This window comes from Sinocyclocheilus rhinocerous, unplaced genomic scaffold (assembly GCF_001515625.1).
Source record: "Sinocyclocheilus rhinocerous isolate Xijiao unplaced genomic scaffold, SAMN03320098_v1.1 scaffold1858, whole genome shotgun sequence".
In the NCBI taxonomy this organism is placed as follows: Eukaryota; Metazoa; Chordata; class Actinopteri; order Cypriniformes; family Cyprinidae; genus Sinocyclocheilus; species Sinocyclocheilus rhinocerous.
Window position 1 is genome coordinate 834540 of NW_015647052.1, and position 15520 is coordinate 850059.

The window sequence follows — 15520 nt, forward strand, 5'->3', positions numbered from 1 at the left end:
TCACTTAATGTGTGAGTCATTGAATTATTTATTCAACTGATTCTTTCAAATAAAAAAAACTACTGATTTATTCAGTAATGAATCACCGTTGTGTGTTGCTCAGAAACGCAACAGTTGCTATGGATTGCTGGACTTTGGAACCATTTTCGTTGCTGAAATAGCAATAATAATAATAAATTAATTAAATTGTGTCTAAAATGTAATTCACTTAATACTTCTTGTTTGTTTAACGTTTGCATAAGATCAATATCACGTTTTGCAATCGTGCTCATATTCATGAAAATAGCTCTTGTGATATTGCTTACCTTTATGTAATAAGAAAAACAAGATCTCAAGTACATTTTTTGCAATCATATCTTGAATTTTTGGGCCATTTGTGTGAATTTTGGTGAAATTTTTGACACAATTCCCCATTAAATTCTGACCGGACACAGCAGTATCAAAACAAATCAAATTAGAAATAAGTTATTGATTGCATTTAAAGTAGGAAGTTTTACATCATCACATTAATGATGTTGACAAATAATTCAGACAGTGCACTGGCAATTTAGTGAAATCCCTGTTAGTTGGTCTTGACCGGTCTTCAAATAAAATCCAGAGTCCTTTTAGTCTGAGACCGAGCACAAAAGACCAAGACCTTTAAAATGATCTCGAGACCGGTCTCGAATACCACAACACTACCTATTTGCCAATAGACTTGGTGGCATTTTGACACTTCGGCTCAGCTGAGTAACAGTTTGATCAGGCCGTCCCGAGCCAATCCAAAAGAGACAATTCACAACGCAGCAGAAAATGAACCAATCACAATTAACCGTGACTGCCTCTCGGACTTGCGCTTTACCACGTAAGAACCGCGATTGGCCAATAAGTCGGGGCAAGAAATCGCAACGTGTGCTCTGATTGGCTCGTCGTTCAATGGGCGAGGAAACTTTTTCCCTGCAGAGTTGATGTTAGCAGGCTAATCTAGAGGCAAAAAGCTAGTGTGAAGGTTGGAATCGGTTACTCAAGAGAGCTACTCATTTCCATCAGCTATTTATATATTTTTTTCAGGAGAAGCAATATGGCTTCGGGTGGAGAGTAAGTACAATTTTAGTGATGTGATATTTAGTGCGATCATAGTTGTTTTTTGTTGAGTACCAATTAGCCATGAAGCTAAAAGACGAACGCATTATAAATGGTGATCAATGAAAAGAGCGAGTTTACATGCTACATGTTTCTCATCCGAGCGCACATGTAAATTGATATAATTTCGTCCTCTACATATACTAACGTTCTCATCACTCATTAAAACTTTTGCGTGTGTTTTAATGCGCCTCTGAGTCCAAGATTAGCTGTGTTTAGCATGTAAGCTAACCGGACTGAGTCATCTCCGCATATGATTGAGGCTTTCGGCCCACCGGCATCACCGGCGACTGCTCGGGTAAACACGCACAACACTCTTAAACGACCCGCATACCGCTTCATAAATGTAAACTCCTTGAATCCTCTGTAATAGTGAAACCGTGGATGATAAGCAGCAAAGCGAGCTAAAGCGTCAAACCGGCTTTGTGTATATAGCAGCAGGTGATGATTATGAATCCCGTGATCTGGATATTTCAGCCATCAAACCCAAAACGACTGACAAGATGTGACGTTAAAAACGTTAGATACTAACTATACCAGACTCTAGAGCTTTTACAAGCACTAAAATACTTGTATTTCGGCGGTTTAAGCTTCACATGTCACACAGCAGCATTTGCTGTGTCATTGGCCACTGGAGATGGCTAACTGCTGCTAGCTCTCACATCACCAACTCTGAGAGGAATAAACCATACATCCATCCACCTGTACTATATACGGTTACATTGCGTACCCGACGAAAACACACTTTTGTGAGGGAGTGGATTGTACAGTTCAGTAGTATGTAACGTTAAAGACATAACGTGTGTTGTCTGTTAGCTGTGAGAATGTTGTTAGCTTATTTACAAACGCGCTGTTGGCCGCAGCCTATTGACGTCTGTCTAATTACCGTATTAGCTTAGTTTCTTTTGTCCACTGTGTTTTCAGAAAAACCCTATAAACTGCTTACATTTTTGTATCATGCGGGATCAACTGCACTAAGGCCTTCCTCACGACCGCATCCTGGCCTAAAGCCGGATCATTACGGCTTTCAGTCCAGTGTTTTGTGGAAAGCTCTAGAGTCTAGAGCAGGGGTGGCGAACGTCGGTCCTGGAGAGCCGCAGCCCTGCAGAGTTTTGCTTCAACCCTAATCAAACACACCTGAACAAGCTAATCAAGGTCTGAACGGTTACTAGGAAGCTACAGGCAGGTGAGTTTTAATTAGGGTTGGAGCTGAAGTCTGCAGGGCTGCGGCTCTCCAGGACTGGAGTTCGCCACCCCTGGTCTAGAGTAACTTGAGCTTGACAAACGTGCATATGAGCAGAAATACACTTATCCATCGAATCCATTGTGTAATCTTTTCGGAGCTGACCGGATAATATGTAATGTTTATTTTCTTACTATTTGAAGGTACTACTTGATATGAAACGTAACGTATCTTTCACTTTCGACTTAAGTGATACTGAAACAAATAAAATAGCAACTATCTGTCTCTGGTAACCACCTGAGAATTGGAACATTGTTAATAGTAGGCAATAAAAGTGAATGGTGACTGTCATGGAGGCTGTCATTCTGCTGAACATCTTTTGTGTTCCACTGAGGGGCCTCAGCAAACTTTCAAGGAGGGCACTGGATTACTTAAAATTATTTATTAAAATATATTAAATATGTATTGTATTAAATAAATATGTATTTAATAAAATGTTGTTTTTCTACACAGATCCAAAAATGACGATCTTTCCACTGCCATTCTGAAGCAGAAGAACAGGCCAAATAGGTTGATTGTTGATGAATCCATCAATGAAGACAACAGTGTTGTGTCTCTCTCTCAGGTACAGTCTTCAGTTAATTTTTAAATGTATAAAAATAGATCCTCCTGTTTCACTTGTACGAGGTCTTTACAGTGGGTAGTGAAAAGAATCACCCCCTTTAAAATCACATTTTGTTGCTTTGCAGCCTGAAATGAAGACGGACACAGTTTTTGTTTTATCCAGCTGTATTTACTCAGTGCAACTTATTACACCCAAGTGAAAGATATAACACCAACATGTCAGGAAAAAAATAAACCAGAATCACTAAGGCTACGTCCACACGAAGCCAGAGCTTTCCCTATCCAATCTTTTTTTCCCCCCTCGTATCAAGAAATATCGCTGTCCACACGAAAACGCATGTGTGGACGAAATGCCTATACGATACAAAATTTATGCATATACTGCTAAACGTGTCTCTGTGTGGATGGGGCCTTAGTTGGAAAAAGGATCACCCCCTCCTAAAAAAGACTTGTAAACTCAATCAGGTGTAGCTAATCACCTTCTCAATGGCACACAAAGCCATTTGACTTTCAACTGTGATCGGTTGTGGTCATTTTGATGAGCTCAGCATGAAAAGAGCTTCATGTAGCATTTCAGTCCTTGGTAGTGCAACTGAAGCAAACAATCAACAATGGGTGTTAAGGCACTGTCAGAAGATCTCCGGGATAAAGTTGTGGGACGGGCACAAGTCAGAAGATTTTTTTTTAAATGCCTAGACGCACAGTGAAGTCTATTATTAAGAAGTGGAAGGTGTTTGGTACAACACAGACCCTCTCTGGATCAGGACGTCACTCCAAACTGGATGAAAGAGTCAGGAGGAAACTGGTCGGAGAGGCTACTAAAAGGCCTACAGCAACTCTGAAGCAGTTGCAGAAATTTATGACAGAGAGTGGTCACTGTGTTTGTGACAACAATATCACAAATTCTCCACAAATGTGGCTTGTATGGGAATGTTGCAAGAAAAAAGCCACTTCTCAAGAAAGGCCACATGCAGTCACAACTGAGCTTTGCCAAAATGCTCTTGAAGATTCTGAGGCAGATGAGACTAAAATTGAATTATTTGGTCTCGACACCAAACGATATGTCTGACCAATCCAATACAGCTCACCATCCAAATAACAGCATTGTTACAGTAAAGCATGGAGATGGTAAGATCCTGTTCTGGGTGTGTTACTCTGCAGCAGGGACTGGAGCACTTGCCAGGATGGAAGGAAAAATGGATGGGGCAAAATACAGACAAATTCTTGAGGAAAATCTGCTGCCCTCTGCCAGAAAGTTGTCAATGGGAAGAAGCTTTACCTTCCAACATGACAATGACCCAAAGCACACAGCAAAACTGCGCACACAGTGGTTGAAGGAGAAAAAGGGTGAATGTCCTTGCATGGCCTAGTCAGAGCCCAGACTTAAACCACATTGGAAATCTGTGGAATGACTTGAAGACTGCAGTGCACTGACGCAAGGGGGTGATCCTTTTTCCAACTGTATATTCAGGGGGTTTTTTTTGTTTTTGTTTTTGTCTGACATGTTGGTGTTATATCTTTCACTTGGATGTTATAAGTTGAGTATAAGTACTGCGTAAATACAGCTGGATAAAACAAAAACTGTGTCCGTCTTCATTTCAGGCTGCAAAGCAACAAAATGTGATTATTTTAAAGGAGGGTGATTATTTTCTATATTCACTGTATGTGCCCATCACTTTTTCCTCTGCTCTTTTAGGCAAAGATGGATGAGCTTCAGCTCTTTAGGGGGGACACAGTGCTGTTGAAGGGCAAGAAGAGGAGGGAGACCGTTTGCATCGTCCTGTCTGATGACACCTGCTCTGACGAAAAGGTTCGCATGAACAGGGTGGTCCGCAACAACCTCAGAGTGCGCCTTGGTGATGTCATCAGGTAAGACTGTTTTCTGTTTAAGCTTTCATTACATATGCAGACTGAAAAATCCTGGGGGTATTGTTTCAGCAGTTTTAGAGTTTTGATTGACAGGACTATAATACTAGTAATTTTAAAATGTACCTCTGAATATAAATGTTGGATGGATCATTTATTTGGTCCTCTTTCTGGTTTTCAGTATTCAGCCATGTCCCGATGTGAAATATGGAAAGCGCATTCACGTTCTGCCCATCGATGACACAGTGGAGGGCATCACTGGCAACCTGTTTGAGGTCTATCTTAAGCCTTACTTCTTGGAGGCTTACCGGCCAATCCGTAAAGGTAAAAAAAAATATTATAAAAGTAATAAGGTTCTTTTTATTCTGTTCAATTTAAGTTAACTGAGATTTTACTTTTTATATATTTTCAATGTATTTACACTACCGGCAAAAAGTTTGGGTGATTTTATTTATTTATTTATTTTTTTTGTTTTGGTTTTGGAAAACTTTTATTCATCAAGGATGCATTAAATTGATCAAGTGACAGTAGACATTGTTATTTATTAATGGCTGCTGAAAGACATTGTTATTTATTAATGGCTGCTGAAAGTTCAGCTTTATCAAAGGAGTAAACTACATTTATAAATGTATTAAAATCAAAGTTATTTTAAATGGTAGTATTTTAAAATATTGTTTTTACTGTATTATTGATCAAATAAATTCAGACTTTGTGAGCGTAAGAGACTTCTTTCAAAAACAAACAAACATTTGAACAGTTTGCATAATTTGATTTTATATGCAGTACTGTCTTTTTCTCCTTGTACGTTTTGGCGCTTCTGTGGATTCAAGTTCATGATGCTTGGCATGAATTCTGATTTGTCACCTGATAGATTTGAAATCTGTCAAGCATGTGAATTTTGGTCAGCTGTGTTTGAAAGCCCTAGTAAAATTTTGTGGTTTGTGTAAGACAGCATGAACTGCAGTTGGTGTATAAAACAAATTTTAAGTGCTTTGATATTAACAAATTTGGTTTGGCTTTATTTCCATAGGTGATATTTTCCTGGTCAGAGGAGGCATGCGCGCTGTGGAGTTCAAAGTGGTGGAGACTGACCCCAGCCCGTACTGTATTGTGGCCCCAGACACAGTGATCCACTGTGAGGGGGAACCCATCAAGAGAGAGGTCAGTAGATTGACACGTTTCAAATTTTGTCTGGTTTTAAAGTGGACCATGCTTGGGAAGGGTAGATGAAGTGTGTGTGTGATTGTATCTGCACACCTGTTTGCAGGATGAGGAAGAGTCTCTGAATGAGGTGGGTTATGATGACATTGGAGGGGTAAGGAAACAGCTCGCCCAAATCAAAGAAATGGTGGAGCTGCCTCTGAGACACCCAGCTCTCTTCAAGGCTATCGGAGTGAAGGTAATTATCTACGCTCTGAGACTTGCACACATTAAAGTGTTATGAGTTTGCAGCCTGAGGTTCAAATCATTTCTTGTTTGTTTAGCCTCCCCGTGGCATTCTGCTGTATGGACCCCCTGGAACTGGAAAGACTCTCATCGCTCGTGCTGTGGCAAATGAAACTGGAGCGTTCTTCTTCCTCATCAATGGTGCGGATGACAGCACAAAATATAAATATGGCTCAATTAGTTTTCTTTAATGGCTACTTGTATATATTTTTAAACGCTAAGCAAATTTTGAAGTCTTGACATTTTTAATGATCCCAGGCCCTGAGATCATGAGTAAACTGGCAGGTGAATCTGAGAGCAATTTGCGCAAGGCTTTTGAGGAAGCAGAGAAGAACGCACCAGCCATCATCTTTATTGATGAACTCGATGCCATTGCACCAAAAAGAGAGAAGGTAAGATTTCTGCTTGTGTTCAGAGTCAGAAATCTTTGTCATTACAGAAGCTATCGCAGCAGTTGCTTTGCACAAATAATCATCACTTTTAAACTGATTCTTTATGCTCTTTTTATCCATCAGTAAATTATTTAACTTGTAGCCTTTTGTGTGTGACATTATTATAAGGACTTAAAAACGGTTACAATTTCTTGATTACCCCCCCCCACCCCCCTTTTTCCTGCTTTCACAGTGTGAAAGACAACAATAAAACACTGACAAGAGCACAGCGTCTTTTAACTAAAACTGTTAGTCACTTTTGTTAATTAAAATAAAGCTGTAATAAAATATTTTTGAATTACTGACTTTGCTACTAACTGAAATAAAAAGTACAAAAATTGTGAAAGAGGAACTGTGTATACTAACAAAAAAAAATACAAGGCACATAAAGTTACTAAAACTAGAAAAATGTCAAATGAAAATATAGAAATAAAGGCTAATTCAGAATAATACTTGCTCTTGTGATCACCTCACCTGATTTAATCCTGAATATTCTGCTTTAACTAGAATCCAGTGGAATAACTTGAATGTTATACTGGACATTATTAGCAGCTTGTACTATGAGAATGTTTTTAACTAAAATGTGCCTTAATGTCCATTTGTAATTTAATATTTTAATAATTCAAAGTGCTTGCTCAATTTTAAATGTTATTAAAAAGAAACATTGCTTTTCCCTACTTTAAAGCAATATTTGATCTGAGATGTATGCGTGTATGAATGTCTAATCAGGGGATATTTCACTAAATGGTTTCTTATCTCTTTTCAGACTCATGGTGAGGTGGAAAGGCGCATTGTGTCTCAGCTGCTCACTCTGATGGACGGACTGAAGCAAAGGGCTCATGTCATCGTCATGGCAGCCACTAACAGACCCAACAGCATTGACCCCGCTCTCAGGCGATTCGGTGAAATCACTTTGCTCAAGTGTTGCTCTGTAAAGAGACCAGACTCAAGACGTTTTCAGTTGATGTTCGGGCTTCTTTCTGACTCTCTTGATTTCAGGGCGCTTTGACAGAGAGGTGGACATCGGCATTCCAGACGCTACTGGAAGACTTGAGATACTTCAGATCCACACCAAGAACATGAAGCTTGCAGATGATGTTGATCTGGAGCAGGTGTGTTTCAGAGAATGGCAGAACATTCAGTGCTCAGTGATGATTCACTTTCATTTAAACTGGGTCTCCTTAATCAGGCACTGGCAGAAACGTCATGCCCGTTTAATACTGCTCCCTCAGCCAAGTGGATTATAATTTTAAATGCATCCCTACAAAATAATGCATTTTCATATTTTGTTCCACCATTTGCCTTTAGGTGGCAAACGAGACCCATGGCCATGTGGGTGCTGATCTGGCTGCCCTTTGCTCAGAGGCTGCCCTGCAAGCCATCAGAAAGAAAATGGACCTCATCGATCTGGAGGATGAGACCATTGATGCAGAGGTTATGAACTCCCTGGCTGTAACAATGGATGACTTCAGGGTGAGGATCTTTATCTCAGTTACTCTCAACCATCTGAACAATTAAATGTGGGGAAATTGCATTCAGAAACTCGAGACATTGTCACCATCTTCTACCTAACAGTGGGCTCTTAGCCAGAGCAACCCCTCTGCCCTGAGAGAGACCGTTGTGGAGGTGCCCAACATCACCTGGGAGGATATTGGTGGCCTTGATGATGTCAAGAGAGAACTGCAGGAGCTGGTGCAGGTACTAAGCGCACAAGTCTTGTTCTGTATTTCTGACAACAGAGCGTTCACACAGCTACATTTTAAAACTGCTTTTGACACATCCTTACCAATTTTTTCTGTCCTTTTTAGTACCCAGTGGAACATCCAGACAAATTCCTTAAGTTTGGCATGACCCCATCCAAGGGTGTGCTGTTCTATGGACCACCAGGTTGTGGTAAAACCCTGCTGGCCAAGGCCATTGCCAATGAGTGCCAGGCCAACTTCATCTCAATCAAGGGACCAGAACTGCTTACTATGTGGTTTGGAGAATCAGAGGCTAATGTCCGTGAGATCTTTGACAAGGTATGCCATTTTGTATTCTCTAGCAGGGAGTTTCTGACTCAGTCCGGTTTATAACATTTTCAATGTGTAGTAAGACAATTTATGCTTTTCAGTGGCTATAGGCAACTATAATGACATGTAAATTAAGGATCCAATTAAAAATTGTCCTGCTGTCTCATTGTCCTCCTCCAGGCTCGTCAAGCTGCTCCTTGTGTGCTCTTCTTTGACGAATTGGATTCCATTGCTAAGGCTCGTGGAGGAAACGTTGGCGACGGTGGCGGCGCTGCTGACAGAGTCATTAACCAGATTCTCACAGAAATGGATGGTATGTCCAGCAAGAAGAACGTCTTCATCATTGGGGCCACCAACAGACCAGACATCATTGACCCTGCCATCCTCAGGCCTGGCCGACTGGACCAGCTTATCTACATCCCACTGCCTGATGAGAAGTCTCGCATTGCCATTCTCAAAGCTAACCTCAGGAAGTCTCCAATCTCAAAGGTCATAGTGGATGTTTTTTTGTGTTCTTTTTAAATAGGTTTTTATTTAAATAGTGGGTAACACTTTACAATAAGGTTCCATTAGTTAATGTTAGTTAATGTATTAACTAACATGAACAAACAGTGAACAATACATTTATTACAGTATTTCTTTATTAATGTTAATGAAAATACAGTCGTTCATTGATCGTTCATGTTAATTCTCATTGCATTAACTAATGTTAACAAGCACAACTTTTGATTTTAATAATCCATTAGTAAATGTTGAAATTAACATTAAGATGAATAAATACTGTAGAAGTAATGTTCATTCTTAGATCATGTTAACTAATGAACGTTATTGTAAAGTGTTACCAAATAGTTTTTTTTATTTTTTATTATTGGGTGTTAACATATTCCTTTTTGTGTAGGACGTGGACCTGGACTACTTGGCCAAGATGACCAATGGCTTTTCAGGTGCTGACTTGACTGAGATCTGTCAGAGAGCCTGTAAACTGGCCATCCGTGAGTCCATTGAGAATGAAATCAGACGGGAACGTGAGAGGCAGACCAACCCTTCTGCAATGGTGAGATTTCATTGTCTTTTAAGTGCTTCCTTTTCAAAGTTGGGCAAATTAAAATCTGTTTAAGTGCAGTCCTAAATACTATGGTGTGATGCATTTAAAACTGGCATGGTAGTCTGGATTTTCTAACATGTTGGTTGATTTTGTATATTCAGGAGGTGGAGGAGGATGACCCTGTGCCTGAGATTAGAAAGGACCATTTCGAGGAAGCCATGCGCTTTGCCCGCCGCTCCGTCAGCGATAACGACATACGCAAATACGAGATGTTCGCACAGACCCTGCAACAAAGCAGAGGCTTTGGCAGTTTCAGGTGGGAACTTAAATCATGTTTAGTGGTAGCTTTTTGTTTTGTTTGCTCTTAGATGACAATATGAGCTCTGGGGTTTAAGTACATTAATAGGATAATAAGATTGTCAGGCTGTGACTTGGTTTCCATGCATTCAGATTGGATTCAAGGTGCTAAATGCCTTTATTTTATTTTTTAAAATAAAAGATTCCCATCCAGTAACCAAGCAGGAAGTGGACCAAGTCAGGGATCTTCTGGTGGCGGCGGAGGCGCCGTCTTCAATGAGGACAACGATGATGATCTTTATGGATAAATGTGACCACGTGGCTGACCCTCACAGGCCACTCTTCATGCAGGCCGCCATGTACAAAAGACAAAAAATAAAAAATTCCACATTTTTAGGACTGTGCTTTTTGTTTATTATTTTCAGCTTCTCTCATGTCCATTCCCCCTGTTTTTTATTCGCCTCGTTCTCCTTCTGTCCACCTCCCTCTGTTGATAGAGAAAAGCATGTAGCTGCTTGTGTTTTGCTCTGGTTTGTGAAAGGATGATTTCTGAGAACTTTGATCTTAACATTCTGTGGGTGGGGGTGAATTTCAGTGAAAACCATACATGATAGTGATTTCATTAACTTTTCACAAGCTATATGAGCAGCTTCAGTGGTGGGGTTTAATGCTAGACTGTTGGAAGGATTAAAAAAAGAAAAAATGTAATTGCTAATGACTTCATTTTTTTTATGAATGTAGCATATAATGTACAAGTTTGAAAAATGTTAAATAAAATTCACGAAATGGACCTAAAGTTGTGGTGTTTAATTTGTAGATGTTTGGGATCTGTGAACATATACAGATTGTGATAGCTTAAAATTATTATTTCTCCTAAATGCTTTTAAAAATTGTGAAAAAATGTGCATTTTGACTTAATTTTTTTAATTATTTTTTTTAATCAATGCTGTACCTCTTCTAGGTCAAAGATAATGTAATTCAATAGTTTTTTTTTTTTTATTAAAGCAAAACATTTTTTGGGGGTACATGTCATTCTTTAAAAATGCAGCTCATTTATGCTTGTTTAAAAATTACCCAGCGATTTCCTCTAACACAACTTGTGTTTTCTAGTGTGCTCCAGCTACATTAAATCTTAGTCTGTGTTTGATACTGTCATGTGAATATCATAATCTAGATGGGGTCACCATAAAAATCATAAACAAAGATTTAAAAATGAAGTTTTCTTTATTTAAATGAGTAACTTGGATATTGAAGACATGCTATCTTTAGTTCTAAGAGTTTTGCATGGTGTTTTTTTTTCTATCACACTTTATCAACATGGATCACTGAAAGGAAAATGAGGGTGCTTTGCATCTCTCCAGACCTTTTGTCCATCTATCTGTGGAGTGACAAAAACATTTCAGCCACAACAGACATTTCAAAACAGTAACATACAGTAACTATTCATACCATTATAGTTGGAATGATAAGCCTCTCATTCCTGTTGAAGGATTCAATCACCCTCATATCTTCATCAGTTAATTTAAAATCAAACACCTGTGTGCAAAGGTGAGCAATGATTATATTTACATAATCTTCACTGCAATGCTTAAATCTCATTCAACTAATAATGTTCAAAAAAATCATGCCACACCACCAGGTTTGATGTCAAATGTCATTGGTTCTCATGTCTCTTAACCGATCACAAAGTACACGCTCAACTCACACATATGAGATTTGATAGTTAAAATAGAGAAAGATATTCATTAAATATTGACCTAAATTTCTTTGGAAAACATTTAATTTCTGGGGGAAACTATCCCAATAACTTGTCCCCCTCGCTCCTCATTACAGTTCTTGTCCTCCAGGTGTCTCTGTATCGCCAGTCTTCTGTTGACATTCTGAATAAGCTTTAATGACGACTGACCTTCCTTAAACCCCTCCAGTCATTATTTAAATCATAATTTGGTTACACAGAGGCTCAGTGGTTAAATAACCTGCCAAAGCATTGTAGTTGAGATGCAAGAGCTCAGGTGAAATGACGAGTCATGGAGGATGAATAATGTTTTAAAGGGTAAGTCCATGTTCAAATGGATTCAGAAAAAGAATGATTTGCTTATAAACAGGTTTCCTGAACAAACAGAGCCACCCCACACTCACGCCATTGTTTGAGTCAGTGTTGAGCATCCAGACCAGCCAATCACAAAGCAATGTTTTAAAACTTTTTAGGAATGTCAACCTCTTACAGTTGTCTCTGGATAGTAAGATGAAGCAAGAGAAAGTATTATAACCTTGAAATTAGTTTGAAGTCTTTTTCCAACCTACCTCAATGTTCTGTTTGATCCTGGATGGAGTGACGCTTTTGGGGATGCAAATGACACCTCTCTGTATGTGCCATCTATGACAGAAAAACCAATCCAGAAGTGTGTAATGGACATGGTCATGCACTCAAAGTCACACTAAACACAAAAACGTAGTAAGCGGAAAGGAGGAATCCATACTCGGCAGTCAATGTGGGCCTATTCCTAAATCTTCTGACCATCCTCACCTGATGATGACCTGAGCAGGGGTCTTGTTATAGCACGTGGCCAAACCAACCACCCTTGGATCATCCAGCAGATGGGCTTCTCCAGGTGTAACCCATGGGCGATCAGGAGAACCCAGAGGACTGTAGGCTGTTACTGCCAGCCCTCGACCCCAACACTGAGATACCAGCTGAGTCTGAACCAGGTATGGATGGCACTCCACCTGAAAATATTTTGGAAAGAAACTACATTTATTTATTCATTCATTCAAATAAACAAAACAACAGAATAGTTAATGACACTAAGTATGATAAACGACCACATAGGTAAAGTTGTCGCGCAGTGATACCATTAGTTGTTAATGGCAAATGAACACAAGGACCAGTCCAATCTTACAGTCTTTGCAATTATCACTCTTGCATACCTGGTTAACCACTGGCTTGTGTTTGGCAATGCTGAGAATGTCATCAATCTGTCTGGCATTGAAGTTTGACAAGCCAATGGCTTTTACCAGGCCTTGGTCAACCAGCTTCTCCATGGCTGCCCATGTGTCTCTATAGTGAGTGTTATTATCATACCGAACAGTGCCATCAAGTCGCCTGGGCATCAGCTCATCTCCTCTCCTGGAAGTATTAAAAAAACATCACTTATAATATTATGTAGTAAACATTGCATTTGCATTTTCAAACCATTCATTCAGCTAAAATTATGCCCACATTTGGTCCCATAAGACACCTGTACACATTGAAACATTGAAACTGTTTACACTGTATATTGTTTACATTGAAACTCTTGCACCACAACAATGTATTTAATCCCGTTGAACCTATTCTTTCCAAATACACTACTGTTCAAATGTTTTGGGTCAGTAAGATTTTTTCTTATTACTGAAAAACACCATTTTTAAATACTTTTATTCAGCAAGGACATTCAATTAATCAAAAGTGGCAGAGATACAAAAGATTTGTATTTCAAATAAATGCTGTTCTTTTGAAGTAATCAGAGTCCTGATAAAAATGTATCTAGGTTTCCACAAAAATATTAAGCAGCACAACTGTTTTCAATGATAATAAGAAATGTTTCTTGAGAAGCAAATCAGCATATCAGAATGATTTCTGAAGGATCATGTGACACTGAAGACTGGAGTAATGACTGCTGAAAATCCAGCTTTGCCATCACAGGAATAAATTACATTTGAAAATATATTCAAATAGAAAACAGTTATTTTAAATGGTAATATTTCATAATACTAAGTTTTTACTTTATTTTTTTAAAATTTTGAATAATGCAGCCTTGATGAGCATGAGACTTCTTACAAAAACATTTGAACAGGAGTATGTTGGTGAAATTCAGATAAACTGCTCAACTACCAAAAGCTAGATATGGAAACACAAAGACTTACTCAAAGGCCATTGGCCAGTGCATGAGATACAGGTCCAGATAACTGAGCCTCAGATCTGACAAAGACTTTTTGCAGGCATCCTCCACATCATCAGGATGGTGCTTGGTGTTCCACAACTTGGAGGTCACAAAAATGTCTTCTCGTCTCAGAGGCTATATGGTAGTTGTAAATAGTACAAATTTCATGTGTGTGATGTATTTATAGTAAAATGTCTTTGATGCATTTCATGTATAGTTCTGTCAGGACCACTATCGTCAAAGTTGATTGACAATTAGCATACAGTTTGGATTGGCGGTATGGTTCATTCTGGGCAAGAACTCCCTGCGCAGCCATGCAGCCTAGCATGGATGAGAGCAGGGAGAGCAGCGATAACCCCCCCAGGGTAAACAAAACAGAATCAACATAAATGTATTGCAGATATCGTTAAAGTTCAATAATTTTATGTACACATTTCAGAATTAGTCTGATTCAAAGGAGAATCAGAAGGCTGAATCCTGACTGACAGAGGAGGAGCTGGGGATGGAGGAGGGCAATTAGCTATTGAGCAATGCGAAAACTGCTGATAATACTGAGGGACCTTATATATGAATGCTTAGATAGGTGTCGTATTCCCATAGGTGGGGATCAGCTGAGAGTCAGCTGATGCGAGCTTGACTAACGTGACCTGCCAGAACTAACGCTACGCTTGATTTTTATCTGCAGGTACCTTTCCTTCTCCAAGTCGTTCGCTCAGGGCCTCTCCGACCTCTCGCTCATTGCTGTAAGCCGCTGCGCAGTCAATGTGCCTGTAGTCACAGTCTAAAGCTGCTAGTACAGCCTGCTTCACCTACAGTAAGACAGAGTTCAATCCAGTTCTGCCACAATTAATACATAACCAAATAAACATACAGAAATAAGAAGATACATTGCATAATGTACAGTACAACTTTGGGCTTTTTAGCAGCTTATGTTTAGTTTGTCTGACCTGTCCTTGGGCACTTTTCCATGTTCCTAAGCCCACTGCTGGCATCTGCTGACCCGTGGAGAGAGTGATTGTTGCTGTCATGGTTTAATTTAGTTTTCACGTTTTCCTATCAAAAAACAAACAAACTGTGTATTATTATTTTATTATTTATTATCATCCATTATAAAAACTAAACTAACTTTAAAAACATCATAGTGATTCTGATAAATGCATTGTGTTAATGGTTCTGTATTTTCATTTAATTTGCTGTCTAAAATTTTTAATTTGTCTAAAAAAGCTATTTGTAGTGTAATTCTAGTTTAAGCATTATTCAAAATTAAAAACTGCACACCAGTCAACATAAAAATAGTATTACAAAACCATGTATGATCATGTAACAGTGCAGTGATCTTCAGTCTTCCTGCTCTTTTCCAGAGGTTTCCTAATACTGTTTGCCTTGAATTAAACTGATTATTTCAGTCTTAATTTGTTTAAAATAGAACTACTGTATATTAAACTTCATAAGATGAAAAAAGAAAACCCACAAATCCACAGAATGAATGATTTACTTCATATCTTACCTTTGATAATGCTCCAATATGCAGAATCAGATCGACACAGTTACTGAGCTTTTATACACTGGGG

The 15520-nt window shown here is 39.0% G+C and overlaps 2 protein-coding genes across 3 annotated transcripts; one reads left to right on the forward strand and one right to left on the reverse strand.

Annotated features, from left to right (window-relative positions):
- Nucleotides 1–899: 899 nt before the first annotated feature.
- LOC107708640 (transitional endoplasmic reticulum ATPase) lies at nucleotides 900–10715 on the forward strand. The gene is made up of 17 exons (XM_016512927.1): nucleotides 900–1077; nucleotides 2819–2930; nucleotides 4626–4798; nucleotides 4977–5119; nucleotides 5826–5956; nucleotides 6063–6194; nucleotides 6280–6382; nucleotides 6500–6633; nucleotides 7439–7574; nucleotides 7672–7784; nucleotides 7981–8145; nucleotides 8248–8370; nucleotides 8481–8693; nucleotides 8865–9173; nucleotides 9583–9738; nucleotides 9891–10045; nucleotides 10229–10715. Exons 1-17 carry the CDS (start codon nucleotides 1061–1063, stop codon nucleotides 10332–10334), a joined length of 2421 nt encoding a protein of 806 aa, XP_016368413.1. The 5' UTR covers nucleotides 900–1060; the 3' UTR covers nucleotides 10335–10715.
- Nucleotides 10716–11298: 583 nt separating this feature from the next.
- On the reverse strand, nucleotides 11299–15520 carry akr1a1a (aldo-keto reductase family 1, member A1a (aldehyde reductase)). 2 transcript variants are annotated; one of them, XM_016512930.1, is made up of 9 exons: nucleotides 15457–15520; nucleotides 14897–15002; nucleotides 14639–14758; nucleotides 13933–14084; nucleotides 12955–13153; nucleotides 12554–12753; nucleotides 12331–12403; nucleotides 11476–11562; nucleotides 11299–11404 (listed from the first exon to the last, which is right to left on the reverse strand). In XM_016512930.1, exons 2-9 carry the CDS (start codon nucleotides 14975–14977, stop codon nucleotides 11339–11341), a joined length of 978 nt encoding a protein of 325 aa, XP_016368416.1. In that variant the 5' UTR covers nucleotides 14978–15002; nucleotides 15457–15520; the 3' UTR covers nucleotides 11299–11338. The 2 variants fall into 2 exon arrangements, with proteins under 2 accessions (XP_016368416.1, XP_016368417.1); XM_016512931.1 differs by lacking the exon at nucleotides 11476–11562.

Coding starts and splice junctions, on each gene's coding strand:
- LOC107708640 (XM_016512927.1), top strand. Junction 5,120..5,825: donor TTACCGGCCAATCCGTAAAG/GTAAAAAAAAAT, acceptor TTATTTCCATAG/GTGATATTTTCCTGGTCAGA. Junction 9,174..9,582: donor GGAAGTCTCCAATCTCAAAG/GTCATAGTGGAT, acceptor CTTTTTGTGTAG/GACGTGGACCTGGACTACTT.
- akr1a1a (XM_016512930.1), bottom strand. CDS start 14,977: ATGACAGCAACAATCACTCTCTCCACGGGTCAGCAGATGCCAGCAGTG. Junction 13,154..13,932: donor CACTGGCCAATGGCCTTTGA/GTAAGTCTTTGT, acceptor TAATACTTCCAG/GAGAGGAGATGAGCTGATGC. Junction 11,405..11,475: donor TTATCATTCCAACTATAATG/GTATGAATAGTT, acceptor GTCACTCCACAG/ATAGATGGACAAAAGGTCTG.